We start from the raw sequence: 25,986 nt of genomic DNA on the forward strand, positions 1-25,986 counted from the left end.
TGAAATTCAGAAATCAGGAAGTGACTTGGATACCAGCATTTATAACCTACCTCAGAGGGTGTCTTGTCTAAAGTATCAGATTTTGGCACAAGATCCACATATGCATTTGAAATGACAATGTCTCCAGTTTCTTGGGTCTTAGAAGGGGTAAAAAAAAAAAAAAAGCCAATGATTCCAATGAAAACACAATTTCATTATGAAACAGTAGAAAGTCATTTTTTAAAAACTTACATTTTTTTCCTCGTATGAAAAAGAAAATAGTAACCCAAATTAAATACAAAGCTCATAAATCAAATGTCAAGATGCAGAAACATGAAAGCTTACTGATTGAACACAACTGTTATTAGCCCTAACTGTAGAATCATCTGGAGCCTTTTTAAAAAATACTGTACCTATGACCAGGTTGCATCTCCAAAAATTCCATTTTAAGTAATCTGGGGTGGAGCCTGGGCATTGGTATTTGGGGTACTTAGGGAAAAAAAAGAACATAACTGTGTGTCTAATGGGGAGCCTGGGTGATAACTGAATTTTTATAAATAGTGGAAGGCATGGCACAATATCCACATAAGGGAGTGGTAATCAAAGTATATTGTTTCTGTTCATACAGAATAAAATTGGCTAGGAACAGACAACAGTGGTCTTTTTAAACTAATAATTCAAGCTCTTATTTCAAATAGGAAGTATACACAGCATAAACTAAATGCTTTAAAAGCCTTTTATCAAAATATTCATTACAGGAACTCAAATTCTAATTCCTCATGCTTATCTAAAATTATTCCAATGGCTATTCTTTCATAAAATTATGGTATTGTTACAAATGTATGAGATAGCATTTAAAAATTAAGGTAGCACTTATTCAAACTGCTTGGTAACAATCAAGATCATTCTCCCTTGACTATTTCCTATCATCCTTCAGAAAAAAGAGCTTTCAAACAATTTCTTCATTTTATTTCAAATTATATACAGTGAAAAGCATGGGAAAAGACAATTTACTAACAAAATACACTTTGGTAAATTACTTTCTTGTAACCACGCCAAGTATATTATTTGGAACATTAGTTTAAAATACAATGTTTATTAAAATACAATATGAAGGCAGGCAGGCAGACAAGCACGAAGGAAAGAAGGAAGTAAGGAAAGGAGGGAAGGACAGAAGGAGGGAGGGAAAGATTCATATCTATAATTAATAGAAAAAGAATATGTCTAATCAATAAGGGAAAAATAGTAAACATATTTAAAAGATTAGAACACATGCTTAGAATTTATCAAAATGGCAAGAATGTATTATATTTATATTAAATTATTTCTCAACCCTGTAAGTTTGTATCCATAGAAATTATTTCTGCACTGTGCATTACTAGAATTGTGGGAAAATCAAAACCTATAATACAGTCATGGTCTTAAACACGTTTAGAATTCATAATCTTATTCAAAACTATAAAACTTACACAAAATAATAAAAAAATAAAAATGAAAGGGCTCCAGGTTATGTGGCCCAAACATTAATTACAAGACGATTTCAGAAAAAGCCAGTATAGTTTATATGAGTGGGAAAGAGGAGAGTAATAAGAGCATGCCACTAAGGGCAAGGTGGAGCTTGAACTGAAGCCTAAAAGAAAGGAAGAATATAAAAAGTGAAATAAACAGTGTGTATAAATTAAGGAGGAAAATGATATTGCAACAAGCAGAATGTAATTAGGAGTAAGGCCCACAGAAAAAAGAGTTCTGCTAAGTTATTTACTTATTTATGAAAGAAATCATGATAGAGAAAGGGGTTCTGGTCAAGATAGTGAAGTAAGTAAACGCTATACTTGCATCCTCTCACGACCACATCAAAATTACAGCTAAACTACAGAACAACTATCACTGAAAATCACCTGAAGTCTAGGAGTTCCTTTTAAAGGGACTGCACACAGACTTACTCACTAGTGGACTCACTCGCTCTGAGCTCCAGCACTGGGGCAGCAGCTTGAAAAGCACCAGGGACATACAGAGGGTAACTAAATTGTCTGCCTGCAAGGCAATTGCTGGAGAAGCAGCTTTCTCTCAGACTGAAGTGATGGCAGGAGCCACTGTTCCTTTGTTGAGCCCTCCCTTCTCCCAGCATGCAGACTTAGGTGGATGCCATATGTGAGTCTCCATCAACCTGGTTGACACCATTTGTCCTGCCCTAGTGAAGCTCTGGAACCCTGCCCCACCCAAATTGCAGGCCAACACAAACCGCTTCCAGTGGCTTTTTCATACAAAAGGCCTGTCTTGAATCATGCTGCACTTTTTGAAAATCTCTCAAAGGTTCACAAACCCCAAACAAGCAGCATCTAGCCTCGGCCTGCTCCGCAGTTCTTGTGAGGTGTCCCAAGCCTGGCACTAGTGGCAGCCAACCTCGGTTCGCAGCTTAGCCTCTCCCAGCACCTCCAAGCCCAGCACAGGTGGTAACCATCTGCAGATCACTTTGTAGGTCATATCCACTGGACCTGGGCAGGGCACAGGTAGCAGCTGATATGGGCCTGAAACAAAGTCCCTCCCAAGAGGCCCCAGATCCAACACACAGTTTAGCTTCAGACCACCAGAGCACCTCCCAACCACCTCCACAAAAGGCATACTGGGCAGGGACCAGAGCCCTGATAAAGCAAATCCTGCTCCATAGGGACAGCCTCTATACAGCAGGTCCTCCACTGTAGTCAAGGCCAGTCCTCACAACCAATCACAACCAATCACAACCAATCATCTTGAGGGTCAATCCCTCCCGTTAACATGCAAACAACAACCACAGCTCAACTACAACAGGAGGTCACACACAAGGATCATAATACTTGAGCAACTGGGTCAGGTAATCAGGGAGACTATACCACTGGGCCCCACAGGACACCTACTACGTGAGATTACTCTACTAAGACCGAGACACAAAGCAGCCTCACCTAATACACAGAAACAAACACAGGGAGGCAGCCAAAATGGGGAGACAAAGAAACATGTCTCAAATGAAAGAACAGAAAAAAAGCTCCAGAACAAGAACTAAACAAAATGAAGACAAGCACTCTACTAAATGCAGAGTTCAAAGCACTGGTTATAAAGATGCTCAGTGATCTCAGAAGGAACTTCAACAAAGAGACAGGAAACATAAAAATGGAGATAAAAAACAAAAAAGGTCAAAAATGAAGAATACAATAACTGAAATAAAGAATAGAGGGAATCAACAGTAGATTAGATGAAGCAAAGGTTCAAATCAGTGATTTAAAAAATTATGTAGCAAACACCAATCAGAACAGCAAAAAGAAAAAAGAATCCAAAAACATGAAAACAGTTTATGGGGCCTCTGAGACAACATCAAGTGTACCAACATTCGCATTACAGTGGTATGAAGGAGAAGAGAGCAAGAAATTAAAAACCTACTTGAAGAAATCATGTTGGAAATTTTCCCTAACCTGGCAAAGGAAACTGACATATAAGCCCAAAAGTCCAGAGCCCCAAACAAGATGAACCCAAAGAGGCCCACACCAAGGGAGATCATAATTAAAATACCAAAGATTAAGACAAAGAGAGAATGTTAAAAAGATTCTGTAACAAGAGAAAAGCAGTTAGTTACTAACAAGGGAGCTCCTATAAGACTGAGCTGATTTCTCAACAGAAACTTTGCAGGCCAGAAGGGACTGGTACAATACATTCAATGTGATGAAAAGAAAGAACCTACAACCAAGATTACTCTACCCAGCAAGGTTATCATTTAGAATCCAAGGACAGATAAAGAGTTGTCCTTAAAAAAAAAAAAAAAGAAAAGAAAAAAAAAAACCTAAAGGAGTTCATCACCACCAAACCAGTATTACAAGAAATGTTAAAGGGACTTATTTAAGAAAAAGAAGGGGGAAAAAAAGATAAAAAGTATGAATACCAAAATGGCAATAACTATATATCTATCAATAATTACTTTAAATGTAAATGGATTAAATGCTCCATTCAAAAGGCACAGGATGGCTAAATATATAAGAAAATAAGACTCATACATATTCTGCCTACAAGAGATTCATTTCTGATCAAAAGACACACAGAGATCGAAGTAAAAGGATAAAACAAGGTATTTCCTGAAAATAGAAACAAACAATCAAACAAAAAAAAAAGCTGGGGCAGCAATACTTACACCAGACAAAACATTAAAACAAAGGCTATAAGAAGAGACAAAGAAGGACTCAGTAATCCCACTTGTGGATATTTCGCCAAAGAAACCCAAAACGCTACTTTGAAGGGAAGTGTGTATCCATATGTTCAATGCAGCATTGTTTACAATAGCCAAGATATGGAAGCAGCCTGGGTGTCCATCAATGGATGAATGGATAAAGAGGTGGTACAGATATATAATGGAATACTACTCAGCCATAGAAAATAATGAAATTTTTCCATCTGCAACAACATGGATGACCTAGAGGGTACTGTCCTGAGTGGAGTAAGTCAGACAGAGAAAGACAGATGTCATATGATTTCACTTATATGTGGAATCTAGAGAATAGGATAAACAAATAAACAAAACAGAAACAAGCTCATAGATACAGAGAGCATTTTCATGATTGTGGAATGGGGGTTGGGGGGTTTGGGAAAACAGGTGAAGGGATTAAGAGGTACAAATTGGTAGTTACAAAATAGTCATGGGGATGTAGAATAAAGCATGGGGAATATAATCAGTAGTACTGTAATAACTATGTATTATTGGATGGGTACTGGATTTATGGAGGTGAGTTATGTTCGTAAGTTATGTATGTGTCTAATTATTGTGTTGTACACCCAAAACTAATACAACATGGTATGTAAACTGTAATTGAAAATTTTTTAAATATTTTAAAAATAAAAGAAATCATGATACAGAAAAAAAGATTTGGAGCCCTAAACAATAAGCTTTGAGCCAGGCAGACCTGGGTTTCTATCCAGCATTTTCTGTGTGACCATGAGTAATTATTTAGGAGATCTGAACCTAGATTTTCTTATAGCAAATGTAGAGTTGATATGCACATTAGAGATAATGGTATAACCTGCTTCTAGGCACTCAATTACTGGAGCTGTTATTACTATTGGTGGTGGTGTTTAAACTGCTCGACACAAACCATCTATATAGCACCAAATAATCAGGCCAAAAAGTATCAGCCTGGTCAAATGTGTTAACAAAAATGATCTTTAAAACATTTACAAATAAAAGGATGGTTGTTATGTCCTTTCAGTATTGTACCGGAGCACTAACAGCCTCACCAAAAGTTACTTAACTTTTATTTGCTTTGTCACTTACAACTAGGCTTAGACTCTGTGACATAAAATGTTATTTTATGGATTTTTGTGAGATCAAGATGCACATGATTTCTGTCCAATAGAAAACATAACCATAAAGGATACAGTTTTATTATTCTGTAGGACATCAACTCAGCAAAATTATTTTAGGATGCCTTTCCTATTGGCTTCTACACACACTGTTGTTCTAATCCTCTTTTGAACCAGTTTTTTCATCTTGCTAGCTCTGTCATAAGGAATTAAATACATTTTTGTCATGTTTTCATTTAAATCTGTCTGAGCGCCATGGCTTTAATTTTTTTGAAAATTATACTTTGACAACAACTTGACTGACTGGTTGAGCCAAAAAGATACGGTTGGTTGGGTTTTCAGAACAGCTATGCTACTACTACATAGACAGGAACCAATTTAATTGAAAATAAAACAAAATAAAAAACAGGGTACATAGGCATCTTATTTCCAATTAAAAAAAAAAAAAGTTACCACTAATTTAAAAAAGAATAAATTTTCTAGGTTTTCACTCATACCCATAGTAATAACCAAAAAATGTTAAGATGGAACATAATTATAGAGCATGGTGAAGTGGGTAACAAAACATTATTCATACCTTGGTTTGGAAATGGATTCTATTTCCTTCCTTCCACATTTCAGTTTGTAGTGTTTGTCCTGGGTATACTGGTTTTGCAAAGCGAGCCTTTAAAAAAACGAGTTTGGGGGTTAAAAATGTTTTAAAATGAAACTTTTCTACTTGTGAGAGAAAAAGTTAGGAGGGAGGTTAGAGAGCATACAAGAAAGAAAAGAGAAGTTTAAATACATTTAAATTCATAAAGGAATAAAAATAATAGGATAAAATTAATGAAGAAAGGATATAGTTAGTATAAGCTAAATTTTTGTCTTTCAATGTATAGAATCAATAGTGCTTAATCTTGGCAAACCAAGAAACAGAAACATAATTATGTTAAATAGAGCTATATAGGTAACAACCAGAACAACTTAAAAGAAGCAGGTAAAAGTGGTACTCACAGAGACGTAAAGTACAGCACAGGGAATATAGTCAATAATACTGTAATAACTATGTATTGTGTCAGATGGGTACTAGACTTTTCAGGAAGATCACTTCATGCGTTCTACATTTTTTGAAACTAATATAATAGTACATGTCAATTGCAATTAAAAAATAAAACAAAAAAATAAGTACTAATTATGTCGGAGGAATAAGGTCTGGGGTGAGTATATAGGCCAAAATTATTTCATAATTTTCTGTATTATTTTATTTTCTCTGAGTATAATTATTGGGTAATAAAAATAATTAAAATAAAAATGAAAAGCATGAGAATAATCAGTGTTATCAAAGGTAAGGCATCAGAAAATGCATTTTCACTGCTGCATAGAGCACAAACTGATAAAAACTTAGAAAGGTACAGGACACTGTCTTAAATTTTTTTTTTTTTTTTTTTTTTTTTTAGTGTGTATCTTTCTGACTTAAACTATGCAAAGATATTGTGCGGAGATAGTTTTCTTTGTAATTTATAATGGATGAAAACTTGAAACCCACTTAAAAGTCCAAAAACTGAAATCAAAACGCAACCATGCTGATGTAGGTGTGTGTGTGTTTATTAGCTAGCATTCAAATGCAGCCACTTAACGTTTTCAATTAAATTAAGGCAAATTACAAAACAACAAAAAATTTTTTTAAGGTAAATCTCCTTAACTAGTATATACTCCTAACTAATTTATAAAACAATCCAACTAATATGTTATAAAATTATAATTATATATGATATCCTTCACAATGAATGTGTAAGGAAGGTATTAGCTATGAAAATAAAATGTGCTTATTACCAAGTTAATGTAATAAAAATGTATATTACTTCAGTACAGTATCTATTTTAAGTCTTACTAAAACTCCTTTTCTTCTCTAAAAATACAAAAAAAGAACTAAAGTTCAAATTATGCACTAACATACATATACCTTAATTGCCTTGAATCTTGACACATCATTATCTGCAAACTGCTGTAAAACATGCCTGGCAGAAAATCCAAACGTACATAATCCATGTAATATGGGCGTGTCAAAACCTAAAAAAAAAAGAGAGAATTTAGCTAGATATAGGCACACTGCATGTTTAAAAGCCAAGAATAGTTAGTTCAGGATTTCAAAACTGTATCTTGAAACTGCATTAGCATGAATTACACCTTTATTTTAAGAAACATGGAAAATATTTTATAACTAATACTTCCTGGGTGAAAATTATGAAATAAAGTAAAAGACAAAAAAAGGAATGTTAGCGATCTGAAAACACAAAGCATTATTTTGTTTACATTCGGTTGTAACCATGAAATCATCCATGGTGATTTCAATATCCATGTATGTGAAAGGTCCTTCCCTAACCTTTCAGTTCCTTGCTCTCTCCTCCAATGACCATGCCCTTCATTATAACTCAGACACTCACCCCCATGGTCTTATCCTGACCTTGCACTAGCAGGAGCTCCCTCGCACCATAATCTCAGTTTCAAGTACACATTTTCTGAAGACTTATTCCTACCTTCCCATACATATCCTTTGCATAAATGTGTTAGGAGAGAGCTATTTTTAAAATGTTACTCAAATTACCAGTCATAAGGAGCAATGTCTTTAAGTATCATTTAGATAACTGAGCTAATATTTTTCATGGGTACTCACCTGCTAAGCTAGCAAAGTTAGGATCAATGTGTAAGGGATTCCAATCTCCACTGAGGCGGTACAAAGCAGCCTGTACAGAAAGAATTATAAATGTAACTAGTATGAAGTGCTTTCTTAGAATACATTAAAAGAAAAACAGGAAATATGGCTGGCTATTGTATACAAAACGCATCATAATGGACCTAATTGAAGCTCTGATTAAAAAACAACTTCCTAACAAAAAAAAATGAACTGTAAATCAAATGTTTTTGTAACACCTGCCACTGAAATCAGTTGAGGAAGGGGATAAGCCTGTCAAATAATAGGAAAGGGAGCCAAGAACTACATCTGGGGATAACACTGGTTACCATTGTCTAAAGAGAAATTCACAAAAAGGAATCCATCAACCTACTCTCATTAAAACACAATGAAGATAAGGTAAATGTTTATGCTCCTCTAACCAAGCAAAATTGATGTGAACTTTCTTAATGAGATGTTTTAAATTGAAGTTTGTAACACAATTAGATATATAAACACCAAAGATATCTCACAAACTTTATTCTCCTGGTACACTAAATCCTGAGCATCAGCTCATCCTGCAAAAATACAGATTTATAGCTTGCAGTTAAGATTAAATTTCTGCTTAGTCTAGATTTTCATATCACTTCTTTACTTGGATAAGGCAGGATTAGCAGAAAGGTATAGATAACAGTAAGAAAAAAGTCACCATTCTTCCCAGCATTTAAATTGGGCATTGTTTAAACTAGAGTACTTTTCAGTACTGAAGGGAAGAAATTCACAGAACAGCTAACAGTCAATATTTAATGTATCTACCTACTTTGGATCTGCCTCAAGACTTCTTCCTTTTCTCATTAATTGCTATGTTACGCTTTCCAAGACTACTAAAATGTTGTGTTAAGACTAGCAATGTCAGCATACCTAACTTTGTTAATTATTGTTTTTTTGTTATTCTTAAATATGGATTATTCTTTTTTAAACAAATTTTATTTATAGAAAATAACAGTAGGAAAATACCATTCCCTTTTCAACATGTTTTGTACAATTTTAATAAGTTTTTTCTTCTCCATCAATCCATATGATAGTTCTACAAATGATTCACTTTTTCAATGATTCAATATTGTATTCCCTTCATATGTCTTTGAAAAGTAACTAAATCAAATCAACAATTATTGAATAGTAGTGATTTGTAAGATTCTGTTTAAGATGTTGGAGGATTTAATGATAATTTTTAAAAAGGACACTACAAACAAAACACTAGGCAAATATATATCATCGTGTTGCATACAAATAAAAGATACATTTCAGAGTCTGAAGGGGACATTGTCAAACACACGATACATCATGGGTTTTGGCATGAGACAGACCTGGGTTCAAATCCAGCTCTGCAATTAATGGGCAAATTTTCTCATTTAAAAGGTGAGAGATCAATAAACCTCTTACAAAGCATTATCCTTGATAAATATTAATACCTCAATAAATGTGAACTACTATTATTATTATTTTACAAGATTTTAGCAACAGTATAAGACAACCAAGTTTTTAAGATTAGTACCAGTGGGGCGGCCATATAGCTCAGTTGGTTAGAGCGCTCGTTTGATTCCCACATGGGCCAGTGAGTTGATCCCTCCACAACTAGAGTAAAAACAACGAGCTCAGGAGCTGCTGCTGAGCTGCCGGAGGGGCGGCTGGATGGCTCAGTTGGTTAGAGCGCAAGATCTCAATAAGAAGGTTGCCGGTTCAATTCCCGCATGGGATGGTGGGCTGCGCCCCCTGCAACTAAAGACTGAAAACAGCAACTGGACTTGTAGCTGAGCTGTGCCCTCCACAACTAGATTGAAGGACAACTACGATTGAAGGACAACTACTTGGAACTGATGGGCCCTGGAGAAACACACTGTTCCCCAATATGTTCCAATAAAATTAAAAACAAAACTAAACAGTAGTCTTCATGAGAGGACTTTGATGCTTATAAAAAAAAAAGATTAGTACCAATATTCTTATTCTACAGATGTCATTCCTATAAATGAAAAGAAATCTTTTCTAAAGAAATCATATTAAAGGAATAGGAAAATTTTCATTGTATTTCAATGATAGTAGAGTTAGCAGAGTTAGAGTAGAATAGAGTTGTATCTCAGAGTAGAGATAGAGTTAGCAAAGACAAAAAAGATCATGAGAAATGACTAAAGTCAGCGGACTGGATACTTCACTAAATTCAATCACAATGTACAATAACCATTGTCCAAATCATAAGGAACACTGTCAATTTTATGAATATTTTGAAGGACTTTCATATTTTAGAAGGAAAGCTAAGTTTCTTGTTTCATTTCATTTCTGCCTACATACAAAACTCACTAAAATTCACACACACACACACACACACACACACACACACGTAAGAAAAATAAGTATATTGAAAAAGCATTTGACAAGATACAACATCCATTTATGATTAAAACACTTAATAAAATAGGTATAGAAGGAAAATACCTCAACATAATAAAGGCCATCTATGACAAGCCCTCAGCTAATCTCATAATTAATGGTGAAAAACTGAAGCCCTTTGCTCTACGTTCAGGAACACGACAGGGCTGTCCCCTATCACCTCTGCTTTTCAACATAGTGTTGGAAGTCCTTGCCAGAGCCATCAGGCAAGAGAAAGAAATAAAAGGCATCCAAATTGGGAATGAAGAAGTTAAAATATCACTCTTTGCAGATGATATGATGCTATATATAGAAAACCCTAAAGACTCCACCAAAAAGCTGTTAGAAACAATTAATGAATACAGTAAAGTTGCTGGCTACAAAATCAACGCACAAAAGTCCATTGCATTCCTATATACTAACAATGAAATCTCAGAAAAAGAAATACAAAAAACAATTCCCTTTGCAATTGCAGCAAAAAGAATAAAATACCTAGGAATAAATTTAACCAAGGATGTGAAGGACTTATATGCTGAAAACTATAAGACATTTTTGAAAGAAATTGAAGATGACACAAAGAAATGGAAGGACATTCCGTGCTCATGGCTTGGAAGAATCAACATAGTTAAAGTGGCCATATTACCCAAAGCAATATACAGATTTAATGCAATCCCCATCAAAATCCCAATGGCATTTTTTAAAGAAATAGAACAAAAAATCATCAGATTTGTTTGGAACCACAAAAGACCCCGAATAGCCAAAGCAATCTTAAGAAAAAAGAACAGTGCTAGAGGTATCACACTGCCTGACTTTAGCTTGTACTACAGGGCTACAATAATCAAAACAGCTTGGTATTGGCGGAAAAACAGACACATAGACCAATGGAATAGAATTGAGAACCCAGAAATAAAACCACATAAATATGGACAGATAATTTTTGACAAAGAAGCTAAAAACATACAATGGAGAAAAGACAGCCTCTTCAATAAATGGTGCTGGGAGAATTGGATAGCCACGTGCAAAAAAATGAAACTGGACTGTTATCTGTCACCATGTACCAAAATTAATTCAAAATGGATCAAAGACTTAAGCATAAGACCTGACACAATAAGCTGCATAGAAGAAAACATAGGAACTAAACTTATGGACCTTGGGTTCAAAGAGCATTTTATGAATTTGACTCCAAAAGCAATGGAAGTAAAAGATAAAATAAACAAATGGGACTATATGAAACTTAAAAGTTTCTGCACAGCAAAAGAAACCATCGACAAAATAAAGAGGCTACCGACTGAATGGGAGAAGATTTTTGCAAATAGTTCCTCCGATAAGGGTCTATTATCCAAAATATACAAGGAACTCATGAAACTCAACAACAAAAAAACGAACAACCCAACTGAAAAATGGGCAGAGGACCTAAAGAGGCATTTCTCTAAAGAGGACTTACAAATGGCAAATAGACATATGAAAAAATGCTCAACATCACTAATCATCAGAGAAATGCAAATAAAAACCACAATGAGATATCACCTCACCCCAGTCAGAATGGCTATCATCAACAAGACAAATAGCAACAAGTGTTGGAGAGGCTGTGGAGAAAAAGGAACCCTCATACACTGTTGGTGGGAATGCAGACTGGTGCAGCCGCTATGGAAGGCAGTGTGGAGGTTCCTCAAGAAATTACGAATAGAATTACCATATGACCCAGCAATCGCTCTCCTGGGTATCTACCCAAAAAATTTGAAAGCATTTCTCTATAGAGACACGTGTACTCCAATGTTCATTGCAGCTTTGTTTACGGTGGCCAAGACATGGAAACAACCAAAATGTCCTTCGATAGACGAATGGATAAAGAAGTTGTGGTATATATACACAATGGAATACTATTCGGCGTTAAGGAAAGATGATATAGGAACATTTCTGACAACATGGATGGATCTTGAGAATATAATGCTAAGCGAAATAAGTCAGACAGAAAAAGCAGAGAACCCTATGATTTCACTGATATGTGGTATATAAACCAAAAACAAGACAAACAAATGAGAAACAAGAACTCATAGACACAGACATATTTTAGTGGTTACCAGAGGGTAAGGGGGGTGGGGGGAGGGAGATGAGGGTAAGGGGGATCAAATATATGGTGATGGAAGGAGAACTGACTCTGGGTGGTGAACACACAATGGGATTTATTGATGATGTAATATGGAATTGTACACCTGAAATTATGTAATTTCATTAACAATTGTCACCCCAATAAATAAATTAAAAAAAAAAAAAAGAAAAATAAGTATATTATCTTAGTTGTATATTAAATGTGAGTGGGAGGGTTTTCTTTATGGATAAATGAGTTCTTAATTTTACTTTTTTAAATTGTACCATTAAGTTAAACTAAATGGTAAATAAAAAGGTTCAGAAATTAGTGCTTCCCAAATTCTCACATATTCCAAAAAAGCATGTAAATCGACAAAAAGAACCAGTAAAACTACACAGATCCCAAGGCTGCAGTGTAACTAGAAGACAGAGAACACCATAAACTTCAAATTCCTATAAATAGAAAAATAAATAGCCATTTCCAGCACCACTATCTCCTGAGCACCCTATCAACACTACTGGGGCGGAGAGGGGGTTGAGTGGAGCGGGAGGCACAGAAGCCGTGCATGGAAGAAGGGAGAAGAAAAGAAAGAAAAATCATTTCTAAACCGAAAAAGTCCACCTTAAGGACAAAAATGGTGAGAAGGATCCTGGAAGATTAGAACACTGACTATGGAAAAAAAGAATTAAAAGTGCACAGGCCACCAAATGGCAGTCCCAGGAAGTCAACACTTTTGGAGGAGAAGAGAATAAAACAAAGATGTCCCTTTTGAAGACGGGGTGGTAAAGGAAAAAAGAAACTAGAAGGGAAATTTATGATCCTGCAAGATAAAGAAAACTAAAAACAACATTTTTAATAAAACACCTCCCCACCATGCACCACTCCAGAAGCATTAAAGAAAATGTGCTTTGCTACACTGACAGAAGAGAATGATCTTGAATTCCTTGAAGACGGAACCTTGTAAACCATCCCAAATGACTAAATGTACCCGCAGAATGCATGTAGGTAAGCAATCTTCATCTGTACAAAACTACTATAAGATTGACATTATAATAAATGAAATTTCCCCAAACCAAACAGTTACCAAACAGAAGAAAACTATACTAAAACACTAAAGCATTTGGAGATTTGAAACAAACACCTTGAATCTGAAATTCAAAAACTAAGAATATAAATGGACAACAAACATTAAGAAATGAGGTAAAAGAGGATTACACTCAGAAAAGAAATAGAAGAAAAAAATCAAAATGTCTTCATATCAACAGTGAAAAGTAAATAATAAGGTACCCAAAGGAGAACATATCCAAGTAAAAATTTAATAAGAGGCATAGAAGAAAGGGAGGAAAAGAAACAAGAAAATGGAAATTAAATTGAGAAAGAACTAAAAAAGACAGAAAGAAAGTAATTGAGAGACAGAAAAAGACCCAATGTACATATAATTGAAGTCCTTGAAGAAGAAAAAAGAAACAATAAATGAGAACTAATACTTAAAATCATAATCCTAGAAAACTTTTTGAAAATAAAAGATTTGAATATACATAAGGCCCACCAGCTGTATGGGAAAATTAACCATTAACCTGGAATGAGCAACATTGAGACATATCCTAGTAAAATTACTAGACTTGAAAGTTAAAGGGAAAAAATCCTAAGGGCCTTAAGGATAAAGATCTAGTAACTTAGAGGAAGATCCTTACACTCGGATCAGACTTCCGAAAAGCAACATATAAGCAAGGCAACAGTGAAACACCATTTTTAAGAAACTCAAGATTTTATATCCAGAAAAGCTATCTTCAAGTACCTAAGATAAAGAAAAGCAGTTTTAAATACATACCAGGCTTCCCTGAAAATAAGACCTAGCCAGACAATCAGCTCTAATGCGTCCTTTGGAGAAAAAATTAATATAAGACCCGGTATTATATCATATTATATTATATTACATTATATTATATTATATATATTATATTATATTATATGAAACCCAATATTATATTATACATTACATTATACTTATTATATTATACCCAGTATATTATATTATATTATGTTATATAATATTATAGTAATATAAAACCTGTTCTTATATTAATTTTTGCTCAAAAAGACACATTGGGCTGATTGTCCGGCTCGGTCTTATTTTTGGGGAAACACAGTAGTAACCAAAGGAATACTATACACATGAGCCCTTCTTAGGGAAATCTACCACAAAAAGAGCTTTATCCAATCTGGAGGCGATGGGGGAAAGGCTGGCAAAAGGACTGATATATTCAATTGCAAATCTAAGAGTAAAAGATGGGGCCTATGAGAGTGGAAGAATGCTATGTAAATGTCAAATGTTCTGAAAAATTAATGCATCCCAGAAAATGGGAATAAGGTAGAGAAAAACAAGCAAATAAGCTCTTTAACTGTTGTATAGTAGAAAGCAAAGGACAGCAATAAAACTGAAAAACCAGATAGTAATAAATCAGAAAAATAAACACTAAGGGTATATAAAAAGGTATAGGACTTCCACTTCAGGCCATGATGGAGTTACTGGAATGGACTTACTCTTCCATTGTAAACAACTAGAAAAAGTTTTAAAGGGGTAAAGGAGACACTGTTCTTAGACATTGGACAGTGTCTGACGGCACTTTCCAGACTGCCGTGCAAGGGAAACCAAACACAGCAAGGCAGTTCCAATGAGTTAGAGAGATAACGATCATAGTTCTGGGAGACAGTGCAGCTGGAGTGTGTAGCACTGAAGAGGAGGACGCTACACAGAAAAGAGCTCCAGAAATCTCAATAGAGGTCCCCTTGATGGCCATACAGAAAGTCCCTGGAAGATGAGACACCACATGAAGAAAGAAGTCATGTGGAGAAGACTCCTTGCTGTAGTTACTCAGACATCTACATCTTGAGTATCCAAGTGGCCTTTCAGCTCCCTGACAATAGGTCACATTTCTTCTACTTGACTTATAGCTCCTATAGCACAGACTGTTTAAAACAACCCCAAATCCCCTGAAATTTATGCTGTTTTATGCATAATGTTTTTTGAAGAAATAGTATGTAGCTTTCATCATATCTTCAAATGACCATATGATAATGATACAAAATGGTCAGAAACCTCTCAAATGATGGGTGTCCATTATTTATACAAACATCATTTGTTAACTTAAAAACTGTCCTTTGTCTGTCCTCTTTGGAGAAATGTCTATTCAGGTCCTCTGTCCATTTTTTAATTGGATTGTTTGTTTTTTTGTTGTTGAGTTGTATGAGTTCCTTATATATTCTGGATATTAGCCCCTTATTGGAGGCGTTGTTTGCAAAAATCTTCTCCCATTCAGTTAGTTGCCTCTTTTCTTTGTCAATGGTTTCTTTTGCTGTGCAGAAGCTTTTTAAGTATATACATACATATACACAATAGAATACTATGCTGCCATAAGAAAAGATGAAATAGTGTTATTTGCGACAACATGGATGGAACTTGAGATTATTATGCTAAGCGAGAAAAGTCAAGACAAAGTCGAGAACCATATAATTTCACTGATATGTGGTATATAAAACCTAAATTTCACTGATATGTGGTATATAAAACCTAAAACAAAATAATAAGACAAACAAATGAAGGAATAAAAACTCATAGACACAGACAATAGTTCAGTGGTTACTAGAGGGTAAGAGGGGAGCGGAGGGGTAGGTGAGGGTAAAAGGGATCAAATATGTGGTGATGGAAGAACTGCCTCTGGGTGGTGAACACACAATGTGATATACAGACGATGTATTACAGAATTGTACACCTGAAACCTATGTAACTTTAACAGTTGTCACCCCAATAAACTTTAATTGAAAAATAAAAACCTGTCCTTTGTCACACAGCAAAAGTCAAGTCTGCTAGCTAACAAAAAGTTCTATTCATCTGAAAAAGTAAAAGAAAGAACTCTACAACTGTGTGTAGAAATTCAAGCCTTGGAAACTATTCAGTTTTTCTTATCTGCAGCAAATACATTTTATTATTTCAGTAACCCAAGAGTAATAAAAGAGCATTGTTGCTTTTTCTGCACCATGAAACCCTGAAGCCTTTCTGGGTTTTAGTGCCCTAAAAAAATTAATTTCACTATGAAGCTTTAATTAAATATGAACATGGGTGCATTCTTAAGAAATTGATAAGAAACAGGGATTGGAAAAACATTTAAAAGGCAAAAAATAATCTGAGGGAAAAAAGTATTGTTCCTTCCATTAACCAATTATATAGTACAGGGGAAAAAACAACATGCACCAACCTTAATTCTTTCTGTCTCATGAAACTATTTCTATTTGCTTCAAACCTAAATACTGCAGAAGTTCTCATATCAAGCATATCAAAATTAGCATAAAAAATAAGTGAACTTTATAAATAATTTGCTGTCATTACATGCTCACTCACAACATAACTTGAGAGCTTTACGTACTCTGTTCTCTATATTGTTGGTTAGTCTTCTGGCCACCTTAGAGAAGAAACCTTAGGTCTCTCAAAAACAAAGTTGTTTTTCTCATCTTATGGCTACTTTTTGTTTCTTAGATAAATCTTTGCATGCTCACAGAATCTGTTACCTGCTAGAACATTTTTTATCCTCCATCAGAAAACAAATTATTTATGCCAAACAAAGGAGATTAAATCACCTACCCCTTCGAAGATGCTTTATTTTGCTTGTCTGCTGCTAAAGTTAGCATAATATAATCTGATTCCAAGCACATAACTCAGTTTTCTTTCCCAATAGAGAAAAGGATGACTAAACGTTGCCTTTTAAGTTTTTTTTTATACTCCTCTCTAAAGCTTTCATGAAATTCTTCACTCCTAAGCTAGGCAGTCACCCTACGGCAAACACTCCATTGCCAGCAAAGCATGATGCTTTCTGAACTAATGAAAAGACATTTTATATTTTGTTTTGATACCTAGTGGAAAAATAAATTGATAAGTAAAAATTTAGAAAAAATGAATACCAACCATAGTAATGTCATTTTAAAAAATTATATTGAAGGACACAGCCGCTACCCTTGGACTCACAAAATTACAGGGTGTCAGAGCTACAAATTAAAAACTGTCAGCAGTCATGGCTTTATCACTTTTCAAAATTACAATCTTACCTGATTAAGGGAGGTGGTCTCTGTAAGTACAGCATCAGGACGTCTATTAGGTATGGCTACAGCTTCCTGAAATCAAAAAACACTGTATGTTAAATACTAACAAAGTTTTGTTATTCTTTTTACGCCAACTGGTATTTGATAAGCAATCGTGTTTTAATATGGTAAAACCTTCAAGTTGGATAAAAAGATTTTTTTTTTTAATATTTTATGTTCAGGACAGAAGACATTTAAAATTTTGTAACTGCTAGCTTCATCTCCTTTTTATTTTCCTGAAATGACCCTGCTTAATGAAAGGAATTACATAACCAGATAGATCCATTCTCTAGGCCATGAAGGAGTGAAAGGTCCAGACTCTTTTCTCAATGCAAAAGATGATGATAATTACAAAAATCAAACCAACAATTCACACCTAAATTGATTTAGTCTTTAAATACACTTTACTAAGAGTATGGATCTCTTTGCATTGTATTTATGGCCTATTTGGAGTTGGTCGAGCTTCTTGGATGTGTAGATTAATGTTTTTCATCAAAGCCATCATTCCTTCAATTATTTTTGTCTTGCCTCTCATTCTGGTCCTCCCATTACTTGATGGTATCCCACATTTCTCTGAGGCTCTTCATTCTCCTTTTCTTTTTCCTTCACTTTTTTTCTTTTTGTTTTCAGATATTCATAGGTACCCTGTGTGCCCAGAAAATAAGACCTAGCTCAACCAATATAACCTGGTATTATATTATATTATATAAGACCAGGTCTTATGGTAAAATAAGACCAGATCTTATATTAATTTTTGCTCCAAAAGACTCTCATTAGAGCTGAGGGCCCGGCTAGGTCTTATTTTCGGGGAAACACGGTAGATGATATACATTGGTTTTCATGATTTCTGATTGTTTCTTTTGCCAGTTCAACTGTTGAGCCCTCTAGTAAATTCTTCATTTCAGTTTTTCTACTTTCCTGTCCCGAACTTCTATTCAGTTCTTTTTTATAACTTCTATTTATTAATTTTCTCTACTTGATGAGTCACTATCATCATACTTTATTTCTTTAAGCATGGTTTCCTTTAGTTCTTTGAATATATTTACATAATAGCTGCTCTGGACTATCTATTAAATCCTCTCAAAGGCAGTTAATGGTGCCTGTTTTGTTTTGTTTGTTTGTTTGATTGATGGTTTTTCCTATCTATGGGTCCCACTCTCCTGTTTCATGTCTTGTAATTTACTGTTGATAACCAGACATTTTACATAAAGTATTGCAGCAACTCTGGATACTAACCATCCTTCCCCTTCAAGGCTTGTTATTAACTTATTTATTTGTTTACGGACTTGGCTCAACTATTTTAGGTAAGTCTATTTCTCCCCCAGTGTGCAGCCTCTGGTGTTGCTATTCAGAGGGTGCAATCTTGGGCAAGCTAAACCTTGGGATGACAGTGGTTTCAGCAGGGCTCTTTGTGACTGTCTCCCCTTAATGTGTTAAACTGTCTGTCTGTTTTGGTATCACACCCAGCTGTTAGACTCTGCTAAATACCAGATGACTGCATCCTTATTTTCAGCAATACCTCTGGGCATAAATTGCTCAACGGCCTGATCCAATTAAAGTCAGTCTTCTTTACAGGGATAGTCTTTGAGGGCAGTCTTAGAGGCGTGTTATGATTCCATGAGGGCTCTTCTTAGCTGTCTCTTTCTATGGTTTTCTCTAGTAAACAAACTTCGAGTTGGGGTAGTTTAACTTACTGTTCTCATGAAGTTACCGGACTCCTCTTGATTGTTTATTTTAAAGTAACTTTGATTCTGAGAGCACCCTTATTTTTGAACTTCCAAATACTCTATTCTAAAATGAGTCAATTTCCTTGGGAAGAGCTTCAGGGCTCTCTATTATTACAGGTTGCCTTGCCCCCTGGGCCTAAACTCTGCACTACTGCTGCAGAGATGGGGGCAAAGATAGTGGCCTACTTTTCTCCAAGAGACATACTCACTTTACAAAAAGGGTGCTGGGAAGAGATAGTAACTTCTGGTGTTCTCAGTGTATCTATCAGCATTGAACCCCCACCCTATGAGCAATCTGGGACAAGAGTGATCAAGTCCCCAGTATTCCCAGCCTGTCATGGGTGGAACAGTTCCCACTCTACAAGTGGGGGCGGAGTAGATGAAGAGAGCCCCATAACTCTAGCCACTTTCCCTAGCATAGAGCTTCTGCAACGCAGGCTGGTGGAGTAGTAAGAAACACTGGTGACATGCAACTCAGATAGTGTGGCCCTATTCTGGGAGCTGAGGGCAAAGGATCCTGTATTCTTGGCTGCACATGCCTGAAGTGAAGCTTCTGTCATTCTGAACCAGGGGAAGAGAAAGGAAGGAGAGAGTTGTGGCTCAAATACTACAAATTCTCACTGTTCTTACCAAGATACAGATCTCCTGGAATAGATGTTTCTTCATTTGCTAATTACCTTAAAACAATTCCCCAAATCTTTAATTTTTTTTAAAATAATTTTTACCAATATCATTGTTTCACATTAAAGATAAAGGCCAAGTTAAATTGTGTAAAATCCAAGTTATAAAATATTGTTTAGGAAAAATGGTTTCAGTAGAATTTGAGAACTAAAGAGTAACAAGAACTGTCTTACGCAAGAGAAATGCTTAAGTCATTTAATAAATGAAAATTGTAATTTCCGCAAGAATCACTTGTATGTGTTAGGTTTTTCTAAAGACTTTTGGGTACTGCAAAGTTTCTATAAGAAAGTAAAGGGCTGGCCTGGTGGCTCAGGTGGTTGGAGTACCATGCTCCTAACTACGAGATCGCCAGTTCGGTGAGCTGCACCCTCTGCAGCTAAGATTGTGAACAACGAACAGCTCTCCCTGGGGCTGGGCTACCGTGAGCAGACAGGGGTCGGCGTGCACTGCCACAGGCTGTTGTGCTACCATGGGCTACCGTGTGCTGTCAGGAGTGGCCAGTGGCCAGCGTGAGTGGCCGGCCGGACGACGGACTGCCTCAGCCAGGGTCAGAGCAAGGCTCATAATACCAGCATGGGCCAGGGAGCTGTGTCCTACACAACTAGACTGAGAAACAACAGCTTGAACCAGAGTTGGGGTAGGGGGGTAAAGAAGAAAAAAAAAAGAAAGTAAAAATATTCCCATAATTATATCAGGTTCATTATATTTACCTCAGCCAGACTGTTCTATACATAAATATACAAACATAAACAGCATTTCAAATCCAGGAACATATCTGATTCAAAGAAATGTGGATTACTGAGGCTTTATTCTATGAAATTACACATATGATACACTGGTAAGTCCAAAATATAGATAAGAATCCTTAACTACACATATATTTTGCTTAGCAAGCCAGAGCCTACCTTGACTTTGTCTGACGTCCGTTTTCCACCAATGCCTCCAGAGCCAACAAGGAAGAGAGAGAACTGATTATAACATACAAGTTCCTTCCCAGAATAAGAATAGACTGAAAAGTAAATGAAAGGAAAAAAACTGTTAAGTTATCAAAAGATACATGATCAACAATTCCTTTAAAAGTTTCAAAAACAAAATCCAATTACTAAAAAGTTTTGTAATTTAAAGATGCCCAATTTTGGGTTACAAAGCAATCATTTTAATTCACATCACCAGCCCCCCCCCCCCCCCCCCCCCGAAAGGCAGAGAAGAGGATCTTCACAAATCCTTTCTTGTCTATGAAATAGCAGTTTCTCTTTTCTTAAACCTCCCCAACTGCCTTTCATATTTCAATTCTCTCCAGCTCATGCATTTCAAACAATCCCACTATAAAGTGCAGGTAACCTCACACTCAAATTTTCAAACATTCTGCCAAAGCACTCAAAAAGAGCCTGGAATGTTAAAGAGGAAATAAGTGAGAATGAAGGTATAAGCTTCAGGAGGGCAGAATCATGGCTGTTCTGCTCACCATCACATTCCCAGCAATCAGAATACCACCTGGGACAGAAAATGCACCTAATAAATATTTATTAAATTCATTAATGAATCAATGAAAAAAATGACATGAGTGAGCTAGTAAATAGGTAAGTAATGAATGAATGTAAGACAGCTGCCCCTCTTTCTACTGACTAATTTCTTCGAGTTTGAGTATTATTTGTATCTGCAGCTGTAGAAAACTAGGAATAGGAGTATGAACTGCATACTAAGGAAAAAAAGCTAATTAAAACAAAAACTAAGGAAAATCATGGCAATTTGTATTTTAAATAAGATTTTTTATCTTTATTACACAAGAAATTGGATATCTAATTTCACTATACTTTATCTACAAATTCTAATACATTATTGCACATTACCAAGCTATTATTAAATAAATAGAGTTGGTCAAGAGAGAACAATAAAAATTAAAACTAAGATTACTGCAGAACTTTTATGGTATTTTACATTTGGTAGAAAGGTGAAAAGACTAAAAGAGAACGGGGAGAATTGCAGCCAAATATTGGCCAACATCTGGAATAACAAGAAAATACAAAAATCTGAAAAAGAAGAGAAAGAGAGGAAGAAAAGGGAAATAGACATATGATGAAATACTATGAGTTAACAAAAACAGTGTAGTAGAAGAATATTTAAAACCATCAAAAATGTTCTCAATATATTAAGTAAAAACAAAGCAAGTTACAAAAAAAGCATATTACAGCATAACATTTTGTGTATTTAGAACATAAATGATAAAGTCTATATTCCAAATATCAGACAATATTAAACTTTCCACTGTTATTTATTTCTAAAATTTTTGACAATAGATACCGTGTTTCCCTGAAAATGAGACCTTCCGGACCATCAGCTCTAATGCGTCTTTTGGAGCAAAAATTAACATAAGACCCGGTTTTATTTTAATATAAGACCAGGTCTTATCTAACATAAGACTGGGTCATACGTTAATTTCTGCTCCAAAAGACGCATTAGAGCTGATGGTCCAGCTAGGTCTCATTTTGGGGGAAACATGGTATCTAATTTTTTTGCTCTTAAACTTTAAAATAAATTTTAAGCAAAAGTATATTTAGCTTATTTTTAATTACTAGTATTTCAACATTTATTATACTACTAAATCTTTTTTCCTACTACAATTAAATATAACTATGGTGTTTATATTACTTTCTGAGTTCGATAGGTTTGAATGTACAAGTTTAGGGACCTATTATTTACAAGAATGATTCAAAAGTCAAATATATTCCAAGTTTCAAAGAGCTAACATAGAAAAGAATATCTATAATATTGCCCAATTATGAAGAGCGATCTATGTATTCCTGCCTGCCAAAAACATACTATAGTAAGCATAATTCTCCTCTATTTCTCTATACCAGCCACAACTCTGATGTCTATGTGCTTTGGTTATGTTATCTCAAATCCCCTGAAATGCCCCACTCTCACCAACCTTCCCCCAATCTACTCCTTCCCCTCCTCCCTTATTTTCTAAAAGCTTATAAACATTTAGAATGCTTATCTTGCTTTCTCACAAATTAGAAGACAAATACAAATTTACTTATCACTTCTATGAAGAAATATTATGTTACATACAAAGCCTATCAAACTAACAATATTATTATAAGAACTGGAAATGAGTTACCTACCATCCATAAGAATTACTAAACCGGATCCTTTATCTAGGACATCGGCAACAACTGCTTCACATTTTAAATTTCCTAAAATGAAAAGTAAAATAAATAAATAGATAAATAAATAAATAGACTGTTTTAAAGACTCCAGGTTATTATTATATTAAGGCATGAGAGAATTTAACATAATTTTCACTGTAAGTTCAGCAAAACAAAAAATTAAAGTTTGAAATAATTTTCAATATAATGTTGAATAATTCAACATTAGAGGCAATCTGAACACCTGAGTCACTAAATTTAAAACATCTATAATTCTGATAAATCGGGTTTTAAAAATAACAATTCTCAATCATTCGACAAACATTTCTTAAGGAAGTATTTCTTGACCCTATTCTTCTCCAAATCTCTACTCTACTGGCTTCAATGAGACATCGTTTCTCTCCAATCACTGTTTTTTTATGGAGTCTTCTTTCCATCATTTAACTGGTGATGTCTTGACAGATTACCATTGTCTGGCAGTGAACTCATCATCATTTTCTCAAACCTGCTCTTCTCTTTTGTCCCCCATATGAATGAATCTATACCCACCCAGCTGCCCAACCCAGAACCCTCAGCATCACCCCAACTCATAAAATAGATTCTAAGTGTGTGGCAAGACTTGAGTATGTGGAGAATGGGAGAAGCTGGATTATACTAAAAGTTTTGACTTCATCCTTAAGTCTATGGATAGTCATCTGGGGTTTTTACTAGGGAAGTGACAAACACATTTGCATTTTGGAAATAACATTCTGGCTGCAGTGAGAGGAATAGACCTGAGGGGAGCACAAATGGAGGTAGAGAGAACACTTAGAAAGTGAGAGATGATGGTGGCCTAAACGGAGAAACGGGAGGATTCTAAGATGTACGGAGAGAATCAAAGAACTTGGTAACTGTCTGGATGTGGAAGATGGTGAAAGAAGCCAAGGATTTGTCACTTTTACCTCCCAAATAAATAGCTCACTAATTCACCCACTTCTTTCCATCTCTCCACCCTAGTCCAAGCTACCGTCATTTTATTTGAACTACCCCAACAGGCTTCAACTAGGTGCCTGCATGTCCATTCTGATCTATATTAAAACATGCTCCATACACGTCTGAGGCGATTTTTTTCCCCAAAGTCAAATCTGACAGTGTAACTAACTGCTCTTCCCAACATCACCACTACCTCTCCCCACCACTTCCCCAGGCCCTTGTGATAAACATAAAACTCCCTCACATGATCTGTGTGACACTATTGTCTCCCACCACGACCAGGCTCTGCAGCCACCCTGGCCTGTCTTTGCTCCTCCTCATCTATGCTTCTCCATATCTCGGGGACTTTTACACCGGCCGATAGAAGGCTCTTTTCTTTCCATCTTTGCCTAACATTGCACCTACCTGAAATCTTTCTTTCAAATCTGATATCAGTTCCTCTGAGAACACTTCCATTATCAACCTGATAATGTCAAATCCTTCTATTTTTAAGCTCTAATGGTATCAGGTATGTTTCATCTGTAATGCTTATCACATGTAGTTGCAATTGTATATTTAGTTTTGTGGCTATTGATTATTGGTTGCACTCCCCATCAACTAGGTTATATGCTCCACGAGGGCAGAGTATAGATTTGTTTTTGTACTCCATGTATTCACAGGCCTAGAATGCCTAGAACTTAGCAATTAACCAATCACTGACAAATTAGTGAGAGATCGGAATACAGACGATCAACTCCAAGTTCAATCAAACACCAGACATACTCTCTACAAATCTCTATAATTCCTTCACTAATATCTATACTTACGTGCACAATCCTATTCAATTAACCACGGTCTCTTACCTAGATTATTATAAAAGTCTCTTACAAAAGTCTCTATCTCATTCTCTTATAATCCAAGCATTACAAACATGAGCCAGAGTTGATGCTTTCTAAGATCCACATTTGAGCATATAATTCTGTCCTGCTGATAATCCTTCAGTGGCTATTGCCTTTAAAATAAAATCCAAACTTCTTCATCTGATTGTCAAGACTTTGCAAGATCATTTTACCTCTCTCCTCTCATATATTGCTTCCCTACCCAGCCTGTCTTTAAAAAAGCTTGAACTATTTTCTGTTCAAGCTTTCTTAAAACAGTCAATCCTCTTTCTTCTCACTTCCAAACCTTTGGAGTATTTCTTTTGCCTAAAATATTTTTCAATCTCTTCTTAACATGGTTAACTCCTATTCAGATCTCAGTTTAAATTTCATTTCTATGAAAAGCCTTCCTCAACCCCCCAAGTTCAGTTCTAGGTTAGAGACTGTCCTATATGTTCCTGTGCCAATCTTATACTTCTCCCCTTATAACATATTGTGCAACATTTATTGTACAACACAACAGTTGATGTGTGTGTGTGTGTGTGTGTGTGTGTGTGTGTGTGTGTTTAAGGAGAAAAAAGTTAAATCTACCCTAACAATCAAAACCACAGCTCCACGAGATTCTATTTTGGGAATTTTGCATAATAATTACATCTGCATAATGCTTACACTTCACAAGCACATTTACATGTACTAATATTTGATCGTCACATATTCCCTGCCAGAGATTCAAAGTTGGTAGCATTATCAATCTCACTTTCCACATGAAATATTGTTTTGCCCTAGTAACAGAAATTATCTTGAGAAAAAAAGTGAGTCTAATAAAGATATCCAGCAGAAACATAATAAAGATCAAACTTTTAAATCCAGAAAATCTAGAGAGCAGCATATTCTGGACCAGAACATGTTCTGGTTCATGACGGAAAATAAAGTGCTGCTGTTAGGTTTCTTATACTCCATCTAATGCTTATATTTTTAACACAAGGAGCATCAATCAGCCTACTAG

At 35.4% G+C, this 25,986-nt stretch overlaps 1 protein-coding gene across 2 annotated transcripts in view; it reads right to left on the reverse strand.

The window, feature by feature from the left end:
* HSD17B4 (hydroxysteroid 17-beta dehydrogenase 4) overlaps positions 1-25,986 on the reverse strand; it is a 90,447-nt gene that overhangs the window by 15,062 nt on the left and 49,399 nt on the right. For both annotated transcript variants that reach the window (XM_081053132.1, XM_081053133.1), the window contains exons 15-21: positions 23,128-23,199; positions 20,908-21,011; positions 17,562-17,627; positions 7,952-8,021; positions 7,241-7,347; positions 5,876-5,962; positions 51-137 (exon numbers count right to left, since the gene is read on the reverse strand). In XM_081053132.1, the coding sequence (XP_080909258.1) occupies positions 51-137; positions 5,876-5,962; positions 7,241-7,347; positions 7,952-8,021; positions 17,562-17,627; positions 20,908-21,011; positions 23,128-23,199 (593 nt within the window). The remainder of the gene's footprint in view (positions 1-50; positions 138-5,875; positions 5,963-7,240; positions 7,348-7,951; positions 8,022-17,561; positions 17,628-20,907; positions 21,012-23,127; positions 23,200-25,986) is intronic.

The sequence above is a fragment of the Rhinolophus hipposideros genome (genome assembly GCF_964194185.1).
Source record: "Rhinolophus hipposideros genome assembly, chromosome: 7".
NCBI lineage: Eukaryota > Metazoa > Chordata > Mammalia > Chiroptera > Rhinolophidae > Rhinolophus > Rhinolophus hipposideros.